Source organism: Agelaius phoeniceus, chromosome 8, assembly GCF_051311805.1.
Source record: "Agelaius phoeniceus isolate bAgePho1 chromosome 8, bAgePho1.hap1, whole genome shotgun sequence".
NCBI classification, from domain to species: Eukaryota; Metazoa; Chordata; class Aves; order Passeriformes; family Icteridae; genus Agelaius; species Agelaius phoeniceus.
The window spans coordinates 28,237,641-28,259,722 of NC_135272.1; the positions used below are offsets into that span (position 1 = coordinate 28,237,641).

Below are 22,082 nucleotides of genomic sequence, written 5' to 3' on the forward strand. Positions count from 1 at the left end.
AGCTGATTCTCAGAAACAAACATCTGCAGAACTGCATTTCCAGTGCACATTTTTTCACCATATAGTGGGCTATATTTAGCCTAGTTTAGGTAATTTATAATTTTAGATAGAATTTTAAATTTCATTTTTCCCTCAAAGTACTCTAATCATCAAGTTCAATTGCAACTCAGTGTACATTTCTTCAGATGCTGTCCAACTCCCATAGTAATTTTCCTGCTAGAGTTCACTGTGTGTAGAATTTAGACTTACCTACTATGGACTTGAAGTTTATCAGTGATCTCTTAGGTCTCAAATATCACAGAGCTTTTTAACCTTCTAAAAGGCCCTTTTTTTTCTGTGCTACTTATTAAAATAAATAGCATAATTACTGAAGGAAGAGGTAGTTGCACTGCAAAGGTGCTGAGAGCTTTAGAGCAGTTTACAAAGCTATTGAGAGATTTAGTGGCACTTAGAAAGGGCAGATGAGGACATGTAAGCACTGCTCCACCTCAGCACTCCTGTGCCTTATCATGAGAATTTCTGGTGTGGTCCTCACATATCATTTCCAGCAGGGCCTGATTCTGCCCCAGCCACCAGACCTGGGGTAAAAATTACTGTCCCATTCATTTGTACTTTCCTAGACCCAGCAGCCTGGTGCCCTCATGGGGCAGAGTCCCTTGCAAAGAGCAGAGCCAGACCCACAGCCCAGTATTCCATCCCAGCACAGTTCCACAGCTCAGCAGACGCTGTCTGTGGCTTTGAGGACAGCTCAGAGACAGGCAGAGAGCTCGACAGTGCTCACAACATGAATTTCTCCTTTCTTTTGCAGTCAATTTTGTTGTCGGCCTCAATCAAGCGGGAAGGAGATTCTCCGACAGCATCACCCCACTCCTCAGATGACATCCATCACTCAGACAGATACCAGGTAAGCAGGCAGATGCTGTTGCTGGTCTCAGCCTTAGGCAGGGAGCCAGCACAACCCAGTGCCCACAGCTCTCTCTGTGTGACAGCCTTGCTCTTGGCTATGCAATCACTGCCCTGGTTCTCCCACCAACATCATGGGGACATGAACACTTGGCCCCTCACAGGACTGAGAAGGTGGGATTTTGTCTGCAAAGTCCTCCCAGCTCTGACTAGAACCACTGTGGTATTTTAAAATGTTTTTAAATCTTTGTAGAGGTTTCTGTTGCATTATAATCACCATTTTGGTCTCATTTCCATGGCTATGTTTGTCATAACCCACCCTGTGCCCATTGAGAAGCGTTCAGAGAAGTGACGTTTTTTACTCATGACTCCCATCCAAGACAGAAATGAGTGGACAATCTACAGCCATGCCAGCCTGTTTTATAAAACACTCTCTTCCCAGAGGAGGAGCAGGTCTTGACTTTGGTGATGCAATGAGTAAAACTTGAGGAAGATGGAGCAAGAAATGAAAAGGGGAGCAGCACAAGTACAGCTTGGCTGGTTGTAAGTCCATGTGTGTTTTTAGGGCAGGCTGGCACACTTGACTACAACTCAACACACATCCAGCTCTTTGGCTGCAAGTCTGTACTCAGCCACTGGCTTCAAGTAGGCTCTGAAAGATAAATTAATATCTTAATTTAATATAATATCTAATAAAATTAATAACAGCAGATAAATTAATGTGGGTCATCAGCATAGACCCAAGCTTGCGTCCACCTGCTGCGCAGACAGGCTGGGTGGGCTGAGGCTGTACCAGCGTGGCAAACGCCTATCACCCTCTATTCTGTGGTTGTCTGCAGCCATACCCTGTGCCCAGGGTCAGGCAGACACTCATATCTTCCTGCACCAGCCACTTTGCACATGCCAAGTCTCTCTCTGAGCCTGCAGAGAGAGGCTGATGACCAGTGCTGAGGCTCTTACTGAACAGACCCAGTAATAACATGTGTTCCTGAAGATGGGTCCTGTTAGTAGCAGATTTGTACATTTGTTGCCCATTATTCCATCCTCTGTACTATTTATTGGTTATACTATCAGTTGTGGATCATATTCCCATGTGGCTTTGAGGTATAACTTGGTGTCATGTCACAGCCGCTTTACTTTCCCATGAACAATAAAAGCTGGAGCAAAGCAAAAGAAGCAAAACCTTGCAGAAGATACAGAAATGCCTGTTTCAGGTAATCCTGCTCTCTTTCCTGCCTGTTTATTAAGGCTAATAAATAAATTATGCTCATTTCAAAAGAGCATGGAAGAGATTTTTACTATGGCCCCTTTGTTGGAGAGCCCCCCCTCACTTCCCACGCTGCCAGACATCAGTCTCTGTGAGATTGGTGGCCCCTTGCAGCCCTCTGTTCCTATACATTTTTATTATGTCATATTCAAAGACAAATATTCTTAGCAGAAGCCCCTCTATGTGCTGAGTCCAGCTACTCCCTAATGTGCTTTAAGTTTGTGAGCATATTTTATGGAGGGTTGCAGCCCTTAATGCAAATGTGTAATGGGAGTTGTACGTCTGCACTGCAGGGAGAAAACACCTCTAGGGCCTGATTTTCATTTATGCTTGTACTGGCTGAGTTACACTGCACTGCTAGTGTAAAGGGACCTCAGAGTGGGTGCCAAGGGTGTGTAAAGCCTCCGTGTATTCTTAATAAAGCCACAATATGAACAAGAATTCAGTCTGCCTGGCTTGCCAAGGGAAAAAGCCCAGGAAGCAGAGCAGAAGACTATCACGGTGGTGATTTTAAGGGCTGCGAAATTTAGCTTTCCATATGCAGAGGTGTGCTGGAATTATGACTGTCCCTTGTGTTGTGATCTAATGATGATTATACACTGTATTAGTAACATGCTAGAACGTGAGTTATTGGCGTTTGGGTTTTCAGAATTCCGGTGGCTCAGTTTTCTCAGTCTTTGTGCTTATGTACCAATGGGGATACTTAGGGAAGGAGATTAATGAATAGGAGTGCTATGGAAATAGGGGCTTGCACAGCACTAGGGCTGCTTGAATTGCTCCCCATGCTGAGAGGAGGCTGCAGTGAAGGCAGTGGGGGGGGCTCCTGGATGTGGGGAGGAGGCATCTCCTGCCTCCCCTGTGCCAAGCCTGCTTGCTGGAGTTTGGTACATGGAAACTGATCAGACAGAGGTAGTGGCAGCCAATGGATTTGGTCAGTAGGGGCTACTCCTCTTACAGTATGTTCTGTCAGATGGAGCTTTGAGTAAAAACAAAGCAATTTTGGTTACATTTAGATAAAACCCTGAATACCCAGTGGAGAAATCAACAGCAAATTGCAAGTGAAACATCGTACTGCAAAGATGGCATTTCAGGCTAGAAGGGAGCCCACAGAATATTTGTTATTGAATAGCAAGTGTAGTGTAAGCAAAAGCCTAAAATCCTTGTCCAGGGAAGGCTCACCTCCCTCCCCCCATGCTCAGGTAAGCGTGCCTCCCAAAAGACAGCTCAATTCATTAAAAGGGTAAAGCCAACAATCAGCAGCTGTGATTTTATAAGTAAGCCATGTATGAAAATCCAGCTGCATGTTCAGCAGGCAGGCAGTGCTGGGATGTAGGACAGACTGCAAAGCTCACCAGCCAGCACTGAACTGTCCAGCTGCCATCATCATCTGGGGCAGCAAAACGTTTACCGGAGTGGTTTTTGTTTTCCCTCTGAAAAAGAACTGACAGACTGTCACAGGGGCCAGAGAGGAGACCCAAAATGTAGGTTTGATTCCAGGAAACAAAGTCTGAGGAGTCTGCAGAGAGGGGAACAGATGGGATTTGTGTGTAAAGGAGCCTCTGCTGCCCAATTTGTAGCCCTTAGCTCTGTCCCAACTTCCGGCCAGTCTGCTGAGGCCATCCTCCTCCACAACTGTGCAGATATGGGAGGGAAACCCATGAGACAGTTCTGACTGCCCAGGTTTGCTGAACCATGGAAAGGAAAAGAGGGGGGAGTGCCTGGAAAGCGCAGGCTTCGCCTGTAGCCAAGGTGCTAGGGGCCATTTCTGGGCAGGGCAGGCAGGTGTCAGAGCCCTGGAGCTGAGGTGGATGCTCAGCCTGGCCCCGGCAGATGCAGAGGGAAGGATGGGGCTCCACTTCCCAGGGCTCCACTTCCCAGGGCTCTGCTTCCCGAGGCTCGACTCCCCCAGCCAGGGCAGGCCCTGGGGGCTGCATGGCAGGGCCAGGGCACGGCAAGAGCCACAGTAGAGGCCACTGGCCTCCTGCCTTTGGGTCTTATTATCCCTGGATTCTGATTGGCCAAGAGCCCTTGGGCCCCAGTCTCTGATTGGGCAGAGGAAGTTGGAGAGTGGCACACTAGTGTCTGATTGGTCAGTGTCTTTGGGTTATTTTTAGGGCTAAGGCTCTGATTGGCCAGTGACGTTGGGCCTGAAGGGTGTTCAATCATTATTGGACACGGGAATCTGTTGGACAAGGAAACCGGGAAAACTCCTTCCCAGTTGCTCCCAGGCTCTGATTGGTCAGCTGCCTCGGGGTAGCAACCTGCCTTTGGGGTCTGATTAATCATGGCCCCTTGGATTCCAGTGGGTCCTGATTCCTGATTGACCAGGCACTCCCTGGTCTCAGTAACCCCTGATTTCTGATTGGCCAGGCGCCCCAGGGTCCCAGTAATCTCTTATTTCTGATTGGTCAGGTACACAGGGTCCCCCTCCGTAACCCCTGAATTTTGATTGGCCAGATCCTCCGGGCTCCAGCCGTCCCGGGGCTCTGATTGGCCGGGCTCGCCGGGCGCTGCCGCCCCCTGTCGGTTGTCATGGGAACTGCCTGCTGAACTCTCACCCGCGCGCCGCGGGTCACATGACCGGGGCCAACATGGCGGCGGCCGCCGGGGGCTGATCGGCGGCGCCCGCCGGGCCGCGCCGCATCCACCCGCATCCCGGGCCCGCCGCCCGCCCGCGGCGCCCGCGGCTATGCAGAGCGGCAAGAGGGGGCCCGGCGGCGGGGGCCGGGAAGAGGTGGGTGCTGCGGCGGGGGGAGGCCCGCGGACGGAGCGTTGTCCCGGGGATGCGCGGGGAGTGGGGGGACCGGGCCGGGCCTTGTGTACGGGCGAGGGGAGAGTTGTTTACATCCGCGTCCTGACGCTCTTGTCTCCCCTCTGCAGACCTTCCTGCGGGTGCGAGCGAACCGGCAGACCCGGCTGAACGGTGAGTGCGGCCCCCATCGCGCCTGCCCCTCCGGAGAAGTTTCTAGAGTTGGGCCGAGTTGTGTGGCACCCCCGTGTCCCCAGCACCGCAGGCCAGGAGCCGCCACCAGCCCCGCCGGGGTCTCGATTTGTCGGGAGGGCGCAGGGGGGCATTCGGGTGAAGCCCTCCGCGCTCAGCCCCAGCCCCCCCCGCCGGGATCCCCCAGCCGGTGTAAAGCAGGCCCCAAAGCCGTGTTTTCTGTGCGGGGCCCGGCTGCTGAGCTTTCACAGCTCACATGGCTGAATCTTGCAGTAAACTTTTAGGAAGCCCAAGCGTCATCTGACGTCATGGTTTGTTTTGTTTGGGTTTTTTTTCCTCTCAAACCCACAGATGCTGGTGTGGTATTTTTATTGTTGTATCTGCGGATGCTCCTAACAAGTAAACAACTGTTTCTAGTGGACAGTGGCCTGGTATTTAAAAACCAAATCAGACATAGTTTCAGAGAAAGAAAACCCATCCCTCTGCTTTGAAATTGGAAAGAGAAGCTGAAAGGAAACTTTTTTTATTAGAGCTGAAGAAGTTGAAACTTTTCTCAAAGTTCAGAGGTCAGAATTTACCATGTACACAATAACAATGTTCTGTCATCTGGTTTTGTGCTGCTTGTAGCTACTTTAGTATGTAATATTTAGTCAGAATTTTGTTATTTAGTTAATAGGAGGCTCATTAATATTGAGCTTCCTGATGTGATAGTTCACTATAACACCTCTGATGAGCATGTGGAGTTTATTTAGAAGATCTGCTTGAACAAAATAACAAAAAGGTTTAGAGTGTGTTGATAGAAAACACTTTGCTTGAATTTGAAGCCCTCCATGTTTAGCGTAGTCTTAAGCAAATAGAAGCTACTGATCCAGAACTTTGATAAGTTATACATAGGTGAATTCAGAGCTAGCCTTAGGATTTTTAAATATCAACCCAGAGGGCCAAAAAACTGCAAACTCCAGAAAGTCTGTTAAGCTGTAGAACAAAGAAAGGAGTTGCCTTGCACCAGTGACAGGTAACTGCTGGCAGGTGCTCACTCTGCACTCCAGGATGAGTGCAGGGAGCTGCCAGTGCTGACAGACACAGAGTTCAGATGGCCCAGATACACGAGGTGCTGCTCTGTGGGGACTTGTTTTGTGTGGCCAAGGTCTCTGGGGTCAAGGATGTCAAACTGTTCCTTTATCATAGTTGGATAGCTAGGGCTAAGCTCTCTCCTTCCACCTTTTTTCAGGCCAGCAATTAAGGTGCAGTCACTTTATTCTAAATATTTTTTTTAAGTCTGAGCCAGACTTGTGAAATTCTTGGTGTTGTGGTGTCCTTCAGCGTGAGACAAAGCTCTCGGTGAGAGCGTGCTCAGCTGAACTGGCTCAATATTGCTTCGTGCTTTTGTCTCTGTCCCAAAGCAGGGCTGCAGCACAGTCTGGGTAGACTGTGATCTCCTTTTGGGAGCTCTTCTGGATGTTTTTGTGAACCTGTGCTCATTTAAAGGGAGGCAGGTAGTTTTGTACAGCATTTGCATTGTTTTTGCTGGACGTTTTACTCTTCTTTATGTACCTTTTGTGGTACAGCCATATCCTAAATGAAAGAATATATGTGCTGCCCTAATAGTGCTGGGGTTTCCTGTCCGTTCTCTTCTTCACCCTGAGATGAAGAGGATCCAGATGTCAGGGAGCTGGATGCAGAAATTCAGGTGAATTGCTTTGGGTCCCAAAGAAGGTCAGATTAGATCAGGACTAGTTCCTTCTGACCTTAGCTTTTTGTGACTGATTACTGCTGTTCCCAGAACATATCTGTGGTGATGTCTGGTCCAGTCTGCACCCAGCCACATGCTTGGGTGGATTCTTCTGGTCCTTTCTCTGCATGTGTCTTTACATTTGTACTTCTGAACACTGGCTGCTTTCTAGTTTCTTCCTCCACATTTGTTTGTACTGAAATAATTGCAGTATTTGCAAGCTATGCCACCTTATTGTTGAGTAATTTGAGCAGTAATGCTTTAGATGGAGAACACTGGAGTGCTTTAGAGAAAAAAACCTCTTATTTATCTATCTCTCGTGTTTTAATGAGCTTCTAATCAATCATGCAACTTTAGTTTCCTAATCCTGATTATTTTACATGAACAGAAGTTGTGTAGGACTTGTCCAAGGACAGCTGACTCTTTGTTTCATATTCTCATTGACACACTGCAGAAACTTAAGATATAGCAAATGCAGTCTGTCAAATAAAAATCTATTTCATTTGTTTTATGATGTTTTATGTGTACTTTTCAATACTGTTGTAACCAGTTTATCTTGGTGTTTCTGTCAGGCATTTATGAGCTGAGTTCCAGAAGCACTTCTGGAAACTCCTCCCATAAAAAGGACTCACAGTGTTTGCTCTTCTTTCACATTGTCCTTGACTCTAATCTTGGCTGCCCAGGCTGTTTGTGACTCAGTCTTGTTTGGACCTTGTTGTTTTCCATCCTGTTGTGTTCATTTGGGAATGTGCAAAAAGAGCTAAGGGAAGAGAAGGTAGAGAGGGAAATGTCTTCTGTTGGCCTGGCCACAACATGATTAGGTCCTGATAGCAACATGGTTCATGTGTACCTGACTGGCCAGAATTTTAATTCTGTAAGTCAAGCCTGTGACTTAAATTGAGCTGTAAGTAAGGCAAATGCATTTTCAAGCTCAGGAGCAGGAGATTAATGTTCTGTCTGTTAGGCTCTTGGTTGAGTGTTTGTATCACAACTTCCCTGTCAGCCTCAGTGAGTTAATCCTGCACCTCTCACCTGTGCTAAACTCACTTTCCAGAGGTTGTGTCCTTGTGAACCCAGGCATATGAGGTGCTAGTTCCTGATGAATCTGTGTGACAAAGGAAGCATTTCTTTCATTTGCCTTATTTCCAGTGTTGCCAAACTGGAAACTTTAAGCCACCCTGTAAATTGATGCTTGTGGAGTTTAGCAGTGCAGAGCAGGTTAGGTAGTCATTCAAAATTAGAGGCACAAAGTTTGGCTTAGTTTATCAGAACATGGGTTCAGCAGGTTAAGTAGGTGCCAACCTCAGAGAATAGTGTCAGATTGAAGGTTGCAGAAAATCATCTGTGTGGAACTTTGACCATGCAAATCTGAAAGCTGCACTGAAATCCTTTTGTGAATCTGGCCCTTAATGTTCATTTTCGGGCAGATGAGCAGCAAATTGTACTTAAGGTCTGAAACTGATTCCTTCTTGACCATCTGTTTTCTTGCTTTTGCTTCTTCTTGAGATGGCTTTTTGTGCTCTGCCACTACTGCTGTTGTTCCCTTGCATCAGATACTGTGGACGAGTTTGATCATTCACAAGAGCTTTCTGTGATAGATCTAACAAAAGTAGGTATAGCCACTCCTCAGGACTCCTGCAGTAGATTTGCAGAGAACAGGTGCTAGCTCTTGTGCTTGAATATCTTTGGTGTAAGTTTAGGGTTGTTTCCAAAGTTCTCAGGTGAGTTGTGAAGCAGGTCCTTACAAAGCTCCATTTGCACCTCCCTGACAAGGTGATTCCAGTTTTGGTGGTTACCCCCAGCCTGTCTCTCCAAACAGACCGTGCAGTTTGTTGAACCACCAGCGCCATGTCCTGTGCTTTTGTAGCTGATGGGTGGGGGAGGAATAAAGCTGGATGATTTTCACTGGAAAGGAGACAAAAATCCTTCCACTTAATTTGATTGGCCTGCCATTGCAGGAGCTGCTAATGATGTCTGCATAGGACTCAGGGGACCACTCAAACTGGTGGAGGGAACCATAAGAGATATTGCTAGTAACTTAATCATGGCCTTTGATGCTGCAGGAGAGGTTGGTGCAATGTCCACTGCTAGATGCCATGTAAGAGCACTTCTGAGGTAATTAGTGCTGTGTCCTGAAGGTGAATTTTTGCTTGGGGAGGGGAGTACCAGTGAAAACTAAAATCCATTAGCTTTTCTCACAGGAAGTTTGGCTGGACTAGAGAGTAACATGATCTTTAGGCATTAATAAGGTTCAGCCTTGATGAGGAGAGCCCACTGTTGGAAAACATCCTCAGTCTCTTCTGCCAATAAGGCAGCAGCGGTGGCTTGGCTCCTTGTCTCTGCGCCTTGGGAAGGCAGGGACCAGTGTTCCCTCAGCAGCAGAGGCTCCTTCTCTAGTGCAAGCAGCCTCTCACCTTGCGCAGCCCCATATTAGAGAACTACATATCAGTGAAGGGAAGAGCAATTCCATAGCCAGCACAGCTCCTGGGTTGGGTTAAGTCAGAGACCATAGCTGAGAGCCCCTGCCCTTGCAGAGGATCCCAGTTCTTGCTCCCCTGTGTGTGCCACTTTCTCATTCATCTGCTATGGTGACTTAAACTCCCCGGGTGCCTGATGGTTTCATGTAATCTGAAGGAGAACATGCACTTGCAGCAGGAGCAATGTATAGGGTAATGTACATCTTTAAAAGTGAGGCCTCAGAGGTGCTGGAAGCCCTCTGATAGCCTAATAATAATTATTAATGCTAATAAAAACTAGTGAACTTCTCACCTCCTGGCAGAAGGTTGGAATAATAACTATGGAATCTTTGTTCTGTCAGAGGTAAGAATGGGTCAGGCTTGTGCAAAAACCTCCTTCCCTGAGTTCTGTCCTCTTTGTACATCCAGTCCTCAACTGGCTGCATTTTTATCTTCCTGAATTATAGGAGGGAGGGAATGACTTTCTTTTTTTTCCCTCTCTCCATGCTCCTGCGACAGGAGCGAGGGAGAGAGGGATTAGTGAGCTAATTAGAAATGATCGCATCTATCAACACTAATTAGCAATCCTGTGGTCTCACTTGCGTGTTCTTTTGAGCTGCTCCCCTTCGGGACAGCGGCACAATCAGCCCCTGCCTTTGGGGCCGCTCCGTCCCCGCCGCGCTGATTGGAAGTGATGGCCGGGCTGCGTGTGTCGGGCAGGGACAGCGCCGCTCGGATCTGCTTTCCAGGATGCTCCCTCCCCGTTCCTCCTGTCACCAGGGGCACCCTTGGCTTCCGTGGGCACGACGCTGCCACTGCTAATGACCAGAGAATGAAAATGGCAGGGGGATTTGTTTTCAACACCTCTTTCCTCCGGTGGCTTTTTCACTTGTGGCATTGCAACTCAAAGGGATGCTGCTCTGCAGAGCTAAATGAGCCAAGATAGGGGCTGGCTGCTGGGTCTGGTGTAGAGCTGGAGCAGAGTGAGGTTCTCTTCCCAGGTCTGCTCTAACATTTCAGGGGCAGATGAGGTGCTTGTTCTGGCAAAATGGTCCCAACAATTTATGTGTAGAAGTTCCAAAATAAGTTGTCTTCCTTTTGTCACTGCTACAGTGCATGGATTGGAGGATGGCAGTAAAAAACCCCTAAAAATACTAATAAATTCACCAGGCAGACTGCTCTAACTGAATTGTTTGGCCATGGGGAGTCCTACCAGAATAATTAAACTGCTCCTTCCCTGCATTTCCCTGTTAAAAACATGATGAGGTGAGAGAAATTTGTGTCTGTGATCAGGATAGAGGAGGCTTTGTTTCTGTGTTTCTCTCCAGATGGGTGTTTGCTGAGGAATGCTCAAGTCATGTCTGATTCCAGCCTCCTTCCATATTTTTTGCTGGCTCTACAGAGCTAGTGAGGCAAGGAAAGAGCACCCTAAACTTAAATGAAAGAGCCATGCTGAAGGATATAGGTATGCACTAAACCAGAACTTCAGAAATCTCTTGGGCACTAAAGTACAAGCTAGAAAGAGCGTGGCTTAACTCTGCCTAAATGAGAGGGTTGTGGAACTGTCAGCATGGTGTACCCAGCACAAGAGAGGGTTGTGGAGCTTCAGCAAATAAAATTCAGAGAAACTATGAAAGCTGTGTTTATTGAGAGTCTGTGTTGTTCAAAGTGCCAGATATCAAAAACATTTTTGTTTTGGTCTCAAGTTGCTGTCTCTTAGTCTAGGAATGTCACATTTACAGAATCCTTTCCAGCATGTGTGGAGTGGACATGTATTTTCAGGGAGTTTTCACACATACCTGTTCCAATGAGGAAAAACAATGCCCACTGATTAATTTGAAGCTTTCTTAGTGCTGGAGCATGAGAAAGTATAGGGGATGATGAAGACTCCGCAATTGTGGGAAAGTATATTCTAACCCAGAGAGTCCTGAGTCCAGGGAAGCCAACAAGAAAGTCTTGAAGGAGGCCTTTCTGGTCTATGCTGATGTGTTCAGCTGAAACTTTATAATTGACTTGATGTGTGTGCTCTAAACTAATGCACTCGAGAAAACAATCAACAGAAACTTGCCTGTACACTGGTCCTTTCCATCCTGGCATTCCAGAAGCTTTCTGTGACTCGCTGGCTGCAGGGAGCTGTTGATCCCACAGTGTTCAGGCATGAAGGCTCTCAGAGCATGCTGCAGTGCTCACAATGTCAGTAACGATTTCTGGCTAATGCAGCTTTTTGGTGGTGTCATCTCTCATTATCACATGGGCTTTCCTTGGGCTTTTACTTGTCTCTCATTCAGAATTTTGACCTTCCTTATTAATTAAACAGTGACTTTCCTGCAGCCAGTGATTGAGTTATTCAGTAATACCTGCCTAAAGCTATCATAATAAAAGACAGAAGTTCTTTTTAATGCAAATGATTTGGTTCCAGATGTTTTGATCACATTAAATGATGGCTCAAATTAACCAGCTATTGGATTAAGCAACAGGCTACCTTGGCTGCTTTTTCCAATCATCATGATTCCTAACATGTTTGTTTCCCAGAGCATGCTCTCAAGAAGGCAGCGTAGCCCCTAGTTTTGTTGAAATAAAAACAGTAGAGAGACAGAAGCTATCTAGCATAGGTCCTGTATTTTTCGTAGCAAATCTCTTTCCTTCCCATAAATATTGCCTGCTACCAAGATGGTGCTCTGACTTGTTTGTGGTGGTCTGAGAAGGAGTTTTTCAGGGTGTACAGGAGGCTTTGTGGTCCTGGAAGTGATAGTTAAATACCTTGTCCAAGGCTATCAGGTGCTACATCATTCTTCCACATTCTAAGCAAGCTCTTGTAGAGGGAATAGACATGTTAATGGAAGGACCTCAGACTTAAAAGGCAAAATTCAAAACAGGGTTCAGTGGCTTGATCATTCAACTTTGAAAACAATTTCAGGTTTCCAAGGCAAAGATTTTAACCATTCTAATAACTTACCACAGGATGTGTAGCAGATATTCTTCTAGATGTTAAATTGTGAATAGCTGCCTCTGTGGAATCAGAGTGCTGAGCTACAGGTTACAGATTTCCTTTGGAAAGTGCCAAGTAACAGTCTCTGTACTGTTCATAGAGGTCAGAATTGGGAGTTACAATGGGATTTTCCACTGAAATCTTACCATTTTTGCCCAGGTTTTATTATTTGGAGCTGAGCCGAGACTGGACCTACAAACTTGACATGTCTTCCTTTTTTTGTTTCTTTTCTTTCCCTGGTTTCTCCATGCAGCTCGGATTGGAAAAATGAAACGGAGGAAGCAAGACGAAGGGCAGGTATGTCCCCTCTGCAGCCGGCCTCTGTCAGGATCCGAGGAGGAGATGAGTAGGCATGTGGAACAATGCCTTGCAAAGGTAGAGGCGCAACAGGATCACCAGCTGCCATTCCCTTCTCCCTACTCCCAGCTCTGTCTGTAGTTGTCCTAATGTGGGGCAAAAACTAACATTGCTGAGCTTGCAGGCAATGCTAACAGTCTCCCTAAGATCTGTAGTCACTTCTTTATCTGGGAAGATGGATTCTTCTGGATTTTTTCTGTTCTGTTGCATTAGCAACTTTTTACTTCACGCACTGTTCTGCTGTTATGGAAGTCTAATTTGTAGATTTTAAAGGTGGAGCTATTGAAATTTATGAACCTTTTGTAGGACTTCAGGCATCCTATGTAGCACAGGAAGAACAGTTCGTTCTGATCTGTGCCTTTGACAGCATTACAATTGTTTGTTGGGTTCTTTTGTAGCAGACTGGGATTTTTAAAGGTTGCATGATCGTCTTACTCCAGGGAAGTGCATTTAAGCAGAACCGTTCTCTTGCTGTTCATCCCAAAGACAGCAAGGAAGGAGAAACAAGCCCCAGGGGAGGGAGAGAGTTTTGTCATAGGGATTTTTGTTCATGTTTCTCAGGAAAAACCTTCAATAGAGGACTTGTTGCCTCGAGAGGTACATAGTATACAGAGAGGTGTATTTTGATTAGTATGCCCTGAAACTATGTTACAGAAGAACACTTCTGCTAGGGGTCAGAGGAATGTTCCTCCATGACAGAGGAATTTTGCTTGCAAGGCAGAGGAATGCATGTTGAAGTGAACACCAGCATTGTTGTAGGGACCAGACCTTATATTTCCTTGAGTAAAAATTATGAAACTTTCAACTTGTTTTAATCTTAGATTGTCAAGTTCTTCCAATACCTATTTACTTCTAGTTTAGGTTAGTAGGAACAGGAATGGGAATAGAGGCTGCTGTATGCTCTGTACTTAGCTGTCCTGGGAGCAGCCCAGCTTTTCTTCCCCATCCCACCATGAGTTATGAACCCCAAAGAGCGATTTTGTGCATCTCAACAGTCTGCCCCTGCTTTACCCCATGCAGAGAGAAGGTTCGTGCATGACTGAGGATGACTCTGTGGACATCGAGAACGAGAATGGCAACCGCTTTGAGGAGTACGAGTGGTGCGGGCAGAAGAGGATACGGGCCACTACTCTCCTGGAGGGAGGATTTCGAGGTGCGCCAGTGTTCCAGGGGCACTTGTAAACCATTCTGCTGTGGAAGTTGATCATTACCTATCTTTAAAGTGAGGGACACGGGGATTTCCCTTCCACAAAAAGCAGAATCCATCAGCCTTTGCCAGAATGTAAAGTGATATCAGTTTTTTGTCCCTCTTGAACGATGAGAGTCAAAATTTGTGCAAATCTTTAACGAAGCGTGGGGTTATTTCTTTCTCAAGGAACGTGGCTGAGGAGGGAATGGGTAGATCATATGGGGAAAATAACATTTTATATCTCACACGTAGTAAGAAATACATGGAAATATGTGAAGAGAGGGAAATAGAAATGAAATTGTAAAAATTCCCAGCCTGGAGTGACGAAAGCTGGTGTATCAGCCTCTGGTGATGTATTGGAGGTGACAGCTAAGTCGCTTTAGCACCTGCATAAAATATTAAAGGGCCAGTTGTGCATTTATCACTCCATCCCTTTTAAGGTTGATAAATGAGAATCCAGGAACCTGCTCTGCACCTCCAGCACTGCAAGCCCTTAGGGCTCTCAGACAAACACATTTTATTTTTCCTCCTTCTTTTTCTCCTTCCCTAGTGATGGGGAAATCAGTTACCAAGGAGAGAGTGAGTTATGGCAAAATTTGACCTCTTGTGAGCTTTATTGGTGAATGTAATTTTAGCTAGAAACCTGTCCCCTTTCTTACATTCAGCCCTTTGGCCTCAAAGAGGAGGATTTACTAAACTGTTCATTGGCATGAACCTCAGGCACTCATGAGAGTTTCTCACAAGCAATCCACGTAGCGCATGCTTAATGAGAGGAGGAATGCTGGCTCCCTTCGTTCAATAAAGAGGATGGGATGTGATCTCTTCCTATATCAGCTTGGATTTTAATTTAAAATATCTCAAGGGGAAAGGCTACTGCATAAGGGAGTTGGACTTAAAAGCGAGCCGTGTGCTCTGCTAAAACCAGGCACTCCTGATCTGCTCTTGCTTTCCTCTGAAATTAAATTGTAGCTGGGTTGTAGCAGAGCAGATGATAAGGAGCAGCTTCTTTGGGCTTTAAAGGACCCCCAGTGAAGCTCATGCTATTACATGCTGTGTCAGTATCCTAACTTTTTTTGTGACTGCATGGAGAGTTGTGTCTGTGTGTGATTCCACGTAGAGGCCTGATGAGACCATGCAGGATCTTAAACTATGTTCATGTAGCATAGACACTACGATCTGTAGCAGGGAAGCTTGGGATGTCTGTGTGCCTCTGTTGTTGTCCTCACTGCTAGTCCTGGTTAGAAAAAGCTGTTAAGTTCATTTCTTACCTTTTTTTGTGCATGAGTGGTTTCTTCCTTCAATCCCACCAAACACCTGCATTTGAAGAGAGCATGCTCTTCCACTTCTTTGTTGTGGACATGGTGCTATCTTCATCTGGTAAATGTTCCCAGTTGCTTTTGAGTTAATTCACTGAAGTGTGATCTGAATCTTCCACATTACCTTGGTCATAATGGAGACTTGGTTTCAAATGAGGCTTCAGGTGGACAATATGTGTGTAATTGCTGTAGTTAGGCTGGGTAAATGTTTTTCCTAACAACTTTCTACCTAGTATTTTGGGATAATCAGACAATATGTACAGGGTACCTACCTACTCTGTGCAAGAAGTTGTAAAATTTGGAAAGCCAGAGCAAAGCTGTAGTGATTTCCTATAGCTGGCTGATTGCATTTATTTTTAATTAAGTTACACTTTTTCATGCTCTCTTTTGTGGCTCTCCTATTGTTGTCTCTGACTGCTGCATTCATGGGTCTCCATCACTCAGGACTGCTATGTGCACTCTCAGGTAACCTTAAGGTGACTGTCTTTCTTCTTTTGCTGCCAGTGTTGGCTCTTGCCAGACAGAATTCTTAATTTACAGCCCTGAAGCACAGCACAACGTTTTGTAGATGCTTTTTAATGCTTAAAACTGCTTTGTCTGGAGTTGGCAAGGCCCTCGTTAACCCCTGTCACCTGAGGCTTTGCATTTGGCTCTGTTCCCTTTGCTGAGAAGTAGCAGTCATGTGGAAATCAAATGTCTTTTATAATGCCAGACAGCCTTTACCAGGCTACAGGGATGTCACCAATGTCTAAAGAGATGACATGGGGAAATACATAAAACCGGAGGGGAAAATAGATGGCCATGTGTCTCATTAATTTCAGTTTTAATGGTGTGTTGCTTTGAGGAGATGTCACAGCTGGGTGAAGGGGGAGCAGGACACTGTGGCCACTGTGTGTTGCACGTAAGTCCATTGGGCAGCATTACAGCAGTGTCTCAAACTTAACACAGATCCTGGCTTTTTTTATCATTTTTGGTTAGGGGACAAGGTTCATATCACTCTCCACATGAGGAAAATTCTTTGCCAGTTATATAGGAAATGTTGACAGATTCTCAGTTGGAGTAAGGTTGAGAGACCTTAGGGTTTTTCTTCCTAAGAACAGAAGCATCAGGGAAATGAGCAACCCTGTTTGGGTTTTCTGGAAGATGGTCTAAAATGTAGAAGCAACCACAAGCTGAAACTCTCACTTGTAAAGTTCCTAGGATGACACTTTCCTGCTTCCAAAGCACTTGCAGGGAAAACTTGCTCTTCTGACCTGAGGAGCTGTCTTAAAAGCTGGAAATTATTTGTCTTCTCTGTTGCTGTTACAGCTGCAAGCCCCCAGTCAGGTCTAGTGTGGCAGAGCCATAGCACACCTACTTGGCTGCCACAGCTTGGCATAACTGAGGCAGCAGGTAGAAAGAACAGGCTGTGGCAGCAAGTAGGAATATGACCTGAGAAGTGCAGGGATCAGTGTGTTGTCTCTGAAGTGTTGGGTTTGGTGAAGGATTTCAGACAGGAAATATTTAGTACTTCCAGCTGTCCTCTTGGCTTCTTAAAATTTGCTGTCATTCAATTTGCTTTGCAAAACTGGAAAGATGTAAGGTGTAAATTAAGATTATTGGCAATTATATAGGGTTTGGAGCCATGTTGTTTCAGCAGAGGTCCTGCTTGAAGCAGGGGTTTGTAGGAGAGTTTGTGGTTCTCTTTGGGGGTAGGTGCAGAATAATACCAGCATGAAATACCAAACTCCGTTTCAATCAAGTGTGTACTTCAAAGTGTAAAACTGTACTGATAAAATAATCAGATATTCCCCTGCCTCAGTACAGTGTCACAAGACTAAAATTTCTCTGGAAATGCCTGAACATTCAGTAACTATCTCTCCCTATGTCTCTGAATCATCTCTCTCTGAAGCTCTTTGTTGCACCGGATTATTTCATGCCACCTTTAATGAGTTTCTGTGTTTAGGATGCCAACAAGGCTTCACAAGTGAAAGCGTCAAGTGGCTTCGTCTCTGATGTGGGGTTTGTTGGGGTTTTTTAATGCTCAACATATTTGTAGCAATTCTTCTATTCCAGTCCAGAATGGATGCACGTTACCCTCAGTGTTTACACTGTAAGGTTATCCCTTTAAAGAATTCCTGAGGGAAGTTCAAAAGGTTTTTTTTTTCTTTGAAAGATTCAGTGTCTCTTTTTGTGTGTATGTTTCTTACTTGAAAGAAGGGAAGGGAGGGGGGGAAGTGGAAAAAAAGTGCTTTATCTGAAAAGAATCACATCAGCTTCACACTGATAGAAGCTGCTGTCATCTCTTAAACGGCTTAGCACAGTCAAAAGGCAAGAGGACTTAAAACAGTGTCTTACACAGGGATCGATGGGTGGAACACATAACTCGTAACTGCAAAAAAAAAAGCAGCTCAGGGGGAGAGATAACGGTAATGATTGCATTGAGGGAAGCTTGAGGGAGGCTTGTTCTTTGTAACACAGCTTCAAAGGTGTCTGGACTGGTGCCTAAGCATACTGTCCTGTGAAGTTGCTGCCTCTGTAGGTCTAGGGAAGGCGGGGGGGGTGGGGGATGCTTGCACCCTTCTGTTTCTTAACAGATGGGACAAAGATTAGTAAATGCCAGGTTAGCGGTTCCCTTCTGCTGCCTCAGATTTGAGGAGAGGATTTTGTCCCTTGGTCCCTTTCCGTCCATTCTGGGAGGCAGCTTGCCCAGGAGAGGGGATGGAGCAGGGCTGGGGAGCTGGGTGTTGGGTGGGATGTCAGTTTATCGATCGCACCTCAGTCAGGAGAGCTGCGGGCGCAGTGCTCTGAGCACGAGCGGCAGCGTGCTTAATGTGATTGAAAGGCAGTTAAAATGGCGGTGACCTTTTCAGGGGGAATTAGATTGCCTGCCAAGAGTGGTTAGAGGGAGTGATAACGCCAGCTTGAGGAAGCTGTCCAGTCTGCTTCAAAGGGAGAGAGACAGGGAAAGCAAGCTGGCAGCAAGTACCATTTAAAGCACGAACCGTGCGGTCTGATAGAACAGAGATTGCTGTCCTCTTTAGATATGAAAGAATTGAAGAATTGTAGCTAAGTTCTCTCCACCCGCCCCGTCCTCCTCTTCTCCCCTCCAGCTCCCCCACCAAAAAGCCTTCCTCTAGGTGCACTAGCAAGCGAGTCACCACTGCTCTTCTCAGTTTCTTTTGCTTCAGCAGATCAGTTGCATCAAAAATAACACAAAAGAGAGAAAGACTTCAAAAATGTTAAAATGGCAAGCAGGGCATTTTCAGGGAAGGATACTTTCTAAGAAAGATCAACATGACAAGGATCTGTCTGATAGATTGTGATACTCTTGAAGAAGGAGAAACACACAGGGATTACTTAACTCTGAAGTTTGTCTTTATTTTTCTGGTATTTTTTTTTTTATTTCTCCATGCAGCCCTTCTCCCAAGCTAGCAAAGGGCTTGGCTCTATTTGCTAATGTCTTACCAAGGGAAAAGAGCAGCACAACTAAGTGTATGCATAGAGGAACTTGGTAAAGCCTTTATAAGCTGTAACAAACTACAGTTATCCTTGGGGGTCCATTTGCATTGGATCTCATGTCGTGTACAATTAGGGCAGCTGCCTTGAAAGTAGGACTGTATTAAAATGCTTAAAAGTTTCTAGCAAATGGCTGAAGTCCTCCCACTGCCAGCTTTCTATCAACACAGAATCAATATATGCTTCAGTTTGAGCTGCAAATGTTGTAGGCCAGCCTTTGTCCAGTGTGGGGAAGTTGTCCCAGAAAGAGCATTGGGGCAGTAGCTGTATTCTCCTCCAGTTTGTTCTCCTTCAAAATCCATGCAGCATTAGAATCATTCTTTCATGTGTGAGGTCCTGGCCTCACAATCTAAATAGATACTTTTTAGTTCTCCTACCTCAACAACAGGTTTTTGTGATTACAGTGACTTCTTGGATCTGGTAACTGCCTGGCAGGAAGCTCCAAATAGAGAGGGAAAACTCACTTGTGCTTCTCTGTGAAATTTCATGAAAATGGAACTCTACAACAAAACTCTTAAAATCTGTATTTGACAAGTATGTGGAAACTGAAGCATGGAGAAGCATCTTCTCTAGTGTTAAAAAGATAGTAGCAGTGGCGACAAACCTTTAAAGTCTTGCTCTGGAATCTCACCTAGTAGCCAGCTGTGCCCTCTTTTTCAGATAAAATATAATGAGACATACAGGGAAGCTTCAAGAGGCTAGGAGACTTCCTTTTTTTTTGCATGTCAGGAGATTCAGGCTGCATTTAAGGTTATACTGTTAAGAGGGTATAAACTGATCTATTCAAATGCAGCAAAAGCATTTGAGCTGAACAGTAAACCTGTGTCTTCTCTGAAGAGGCTGTGTGGGAAATGGAAGATGTCACTGGCATATTTAGGCCTTTTGGAAGAGTGGTCTAGTAACTAGAATCATCATTGCTGCTGCTGTGTAGATGAGCCAGAATGCATTCCTTTTACCCTGGTAAGCTAAAGCAAACTTCAGCTTGGGTGCAAGAGCAGTCTGTATTAAGAGTACAAGGAATCTATGCTGAAATTCTTAATCTTCCTCCCATTTAGCAAGAGTTCATTTCCATGCATTTTTCTGCCACGTTTCCAGTGTCAGCGTCTCTCTCTAAGGTGAATGTGTCTGTACATCTGAGCATCTTTCCCAGCATCTCGGCCCTTGAATATTAGCCTTCCTATGTTTGGGTTGCTACCTTCTGCTGGTCACTTCTACCTTCTGTAAGCTTCCAAGTGGGCAAGATGTATAAATTCCATGTTTCTCAAGTGCTTAGTCTGTCTCTTATGCCCCTTACAGAGGGCTGCTGAGCCCCAGAGCACTTGTATCCCTTACCTCAGCCCTTGTGTAAAAGTGGTAATCCTGTTAATCCCTCCATTGCAGAAGCACAATAATTTGGATCAGTCTGATGGAGTAGCCCAAGCACTTCTTAACGTTTGCACCTCTCTCCTTTGAGAGCAAGTACTTGCCCATAAGGTAATAGTTGACCTAAAAATGCTAACAAAGTCTGTTTGCATAGTGTTAGATACAGTAATCACATGGGCTGCACCTGATTCTTTCTCCGTAGTTTGTGTCTGCATATAGAATTTGAAGGATTCTGTGGTTAATTAATATCTGTTAAGTATTGTCCTGTATATTAATATCATAAGTTGGCTCTAGTGAGCCAGAAAAACAGATTAGAATAGTATGTGATTTAAAAAAAAAAAACCTCTCACCTTATGTACAAAAGCCAGCATTACCTGCCATGTAACTGTTGTCCAATGTCATGTGTGTTTGAAGTTCACATAATTCTTCAAGGAACACCATTTCCTTCATTTTGGAACACAAAGTAATCAATGGGACTTAGCAAAGTAAAAATAATTTTAACTGGAAAAAAATAAATTGGTGAAGATAGCCATTAAAATTTCTCATTGCTGATTGTACACTTTTGTTAACTTGAATGCATACAAAAATAAAATAATCTAATTTTTATGTTCCAACTGCTAGAACGCATTAACTGAAAGGAGCACAATCACGTAAACCTTGCTGGTTGATTTATGTAACCCCAACAGCCACTCTAACCAAGAAAAGATTTCCTGCTGGAAGAAGTGGAATTCTTTCCCTTTTCCAGTATTACATATTGTAGTTGGGGGATGAAAAGGGATGTCTGTCAGCCTCTTCCTAGGGGAAGGAAGGGGGGAAAAAAAGAAAACAGAAAATGCAGTTGTAACACCATGAAAATTAGCAGGGGGAGTAAAGGAGCAGGTAGAGCACCTGAAACTACTCCTTTTTTGAAGGAGACTGAGTTTCAGTTGACAGTTCCTTTAAACGTCAGGTTTTGTAGGTCTCAGACATTAGTTGCTCTGCAATCCAGTTTTCTACTGGTCTGTTAAATGGAGTTTTGAGAATCCCAGGCTTTAAGATAGTAATCTGATAAATTTTTAATTTTTTTCCCTCAAGGATCTGCAGTTTTTGCTAGAGCTGCAACCTACTTCTTGGACACTCAGGTCAGACTTGAGCTTTAAGCACACAATAGTTGATTGACGTGATTTTAATAGCATTTTAGAATACAGTTGTTAAGTCAGGGGCAGTGAGATGTTCCTAAAGGAAAAAGGGAGCACAGGTCTCAATGGCTCTGAACAGCTCCTGTCTCCGCGTGTCGTCTCCTGCACGCGGCGGTGGAACGCATTATCGAGTAGTGCCCGGAAAGTGGCTAACTGCGTTTGACACACGCCAACTCCCTGCCTCCACACTGGATAATTGCATTGTCAACTGTTCAGCAAAGTGGCAGGTGACACTGCAGCCGGATTGATTGTCCTACTATGGAGGCTCCCAAGACTGTCAGCCACCCAATCGATAGAGTTTACACAAGACACTGTGACTGCATCTGTAACTAATTTCAGTTTGAACCTTGCAAGATGCGGCTGTCCCTGTTACCTGGCCTCTCTTCTTTGCTTGCATCTTCTCCCTGGACAAGGAAGTTGTTTTTCCATGAAAGCTTGGTTTTATTTCTTGTTTTGGAGCTGGAAGTGAAGAAATCAATGGTGTGTTTTGTGGTTTCAGAGTTGAGGGCATTACAGCACATGGCTAACTAGCAGCTCCAGTTTTGCAATCAATAGACTGATCAATTGATTAAATTAGCACTGATTTTTCTTTCTTCTTTCCAGCCTAGAAAAGAATTACTTGGGGAGGAAAAGCACATGTGTTTGGCCTATGAAATTTAGCCTTTGGTTTTTCCAGTCCTTGGTTGCCTTTCCCCCATGAATACAATCTCTGTGCTCATCATTATTTAAAGCAAACTGCATTGAGCCCCGCCACTGGCAGCAGCCTGCTGTAAGCCAGGGTGTCACATTCAGCTGTTCACCAGCCTTGCAGCTTCATGCTCGGATGCCTTAGAAAAGTCATCCTCCGAGCTCTGCTGTGCTGCTTTATTATTGGCAAAGTTGCGACATTCCTGT

General features: G+C 45.2%; 1 protein-coding gene across 4 annotated transcripts in view; it reads left to right on the forward strand.

The window, feature by feature from the left end:
- RNF220 (ring finger protein 220) overlaps positions 1 to 22,082 on the forward strand; it is a 211,032-nt gene that overhangs the window by 151,201 nt on the left and 37,749 nt on the right. For 2 of the 4 annotated variants that reach the window (XM_054637882.2, XM_054637883.2), the window contains 4 exons: positions 809 to 904; positions 5,051 to 5,093; positions 12,542 to 12,663; positions 13,666 to 13,798. In XM_054637882.2, coding sequence (XP_054493857.1) covers positions 809 to 904; positions 5,051 to 5,093; positions 12,542 to 12,663; positions 13,666 to 13,798 — 394 coding nt within the window. Of the gene's footprint in view, positions 1 to 808; positions 905 to 4,721; positions 4,905 to 5,050; positions 5,094 to 12,541; positions 12,664 to 13,665; positions 13,799 to 22,082 lie in introns of those variants that run through there. The other 2 variants (XM_054637884.2, XM_054637885.2) reach the window with 2 other exon arrangements.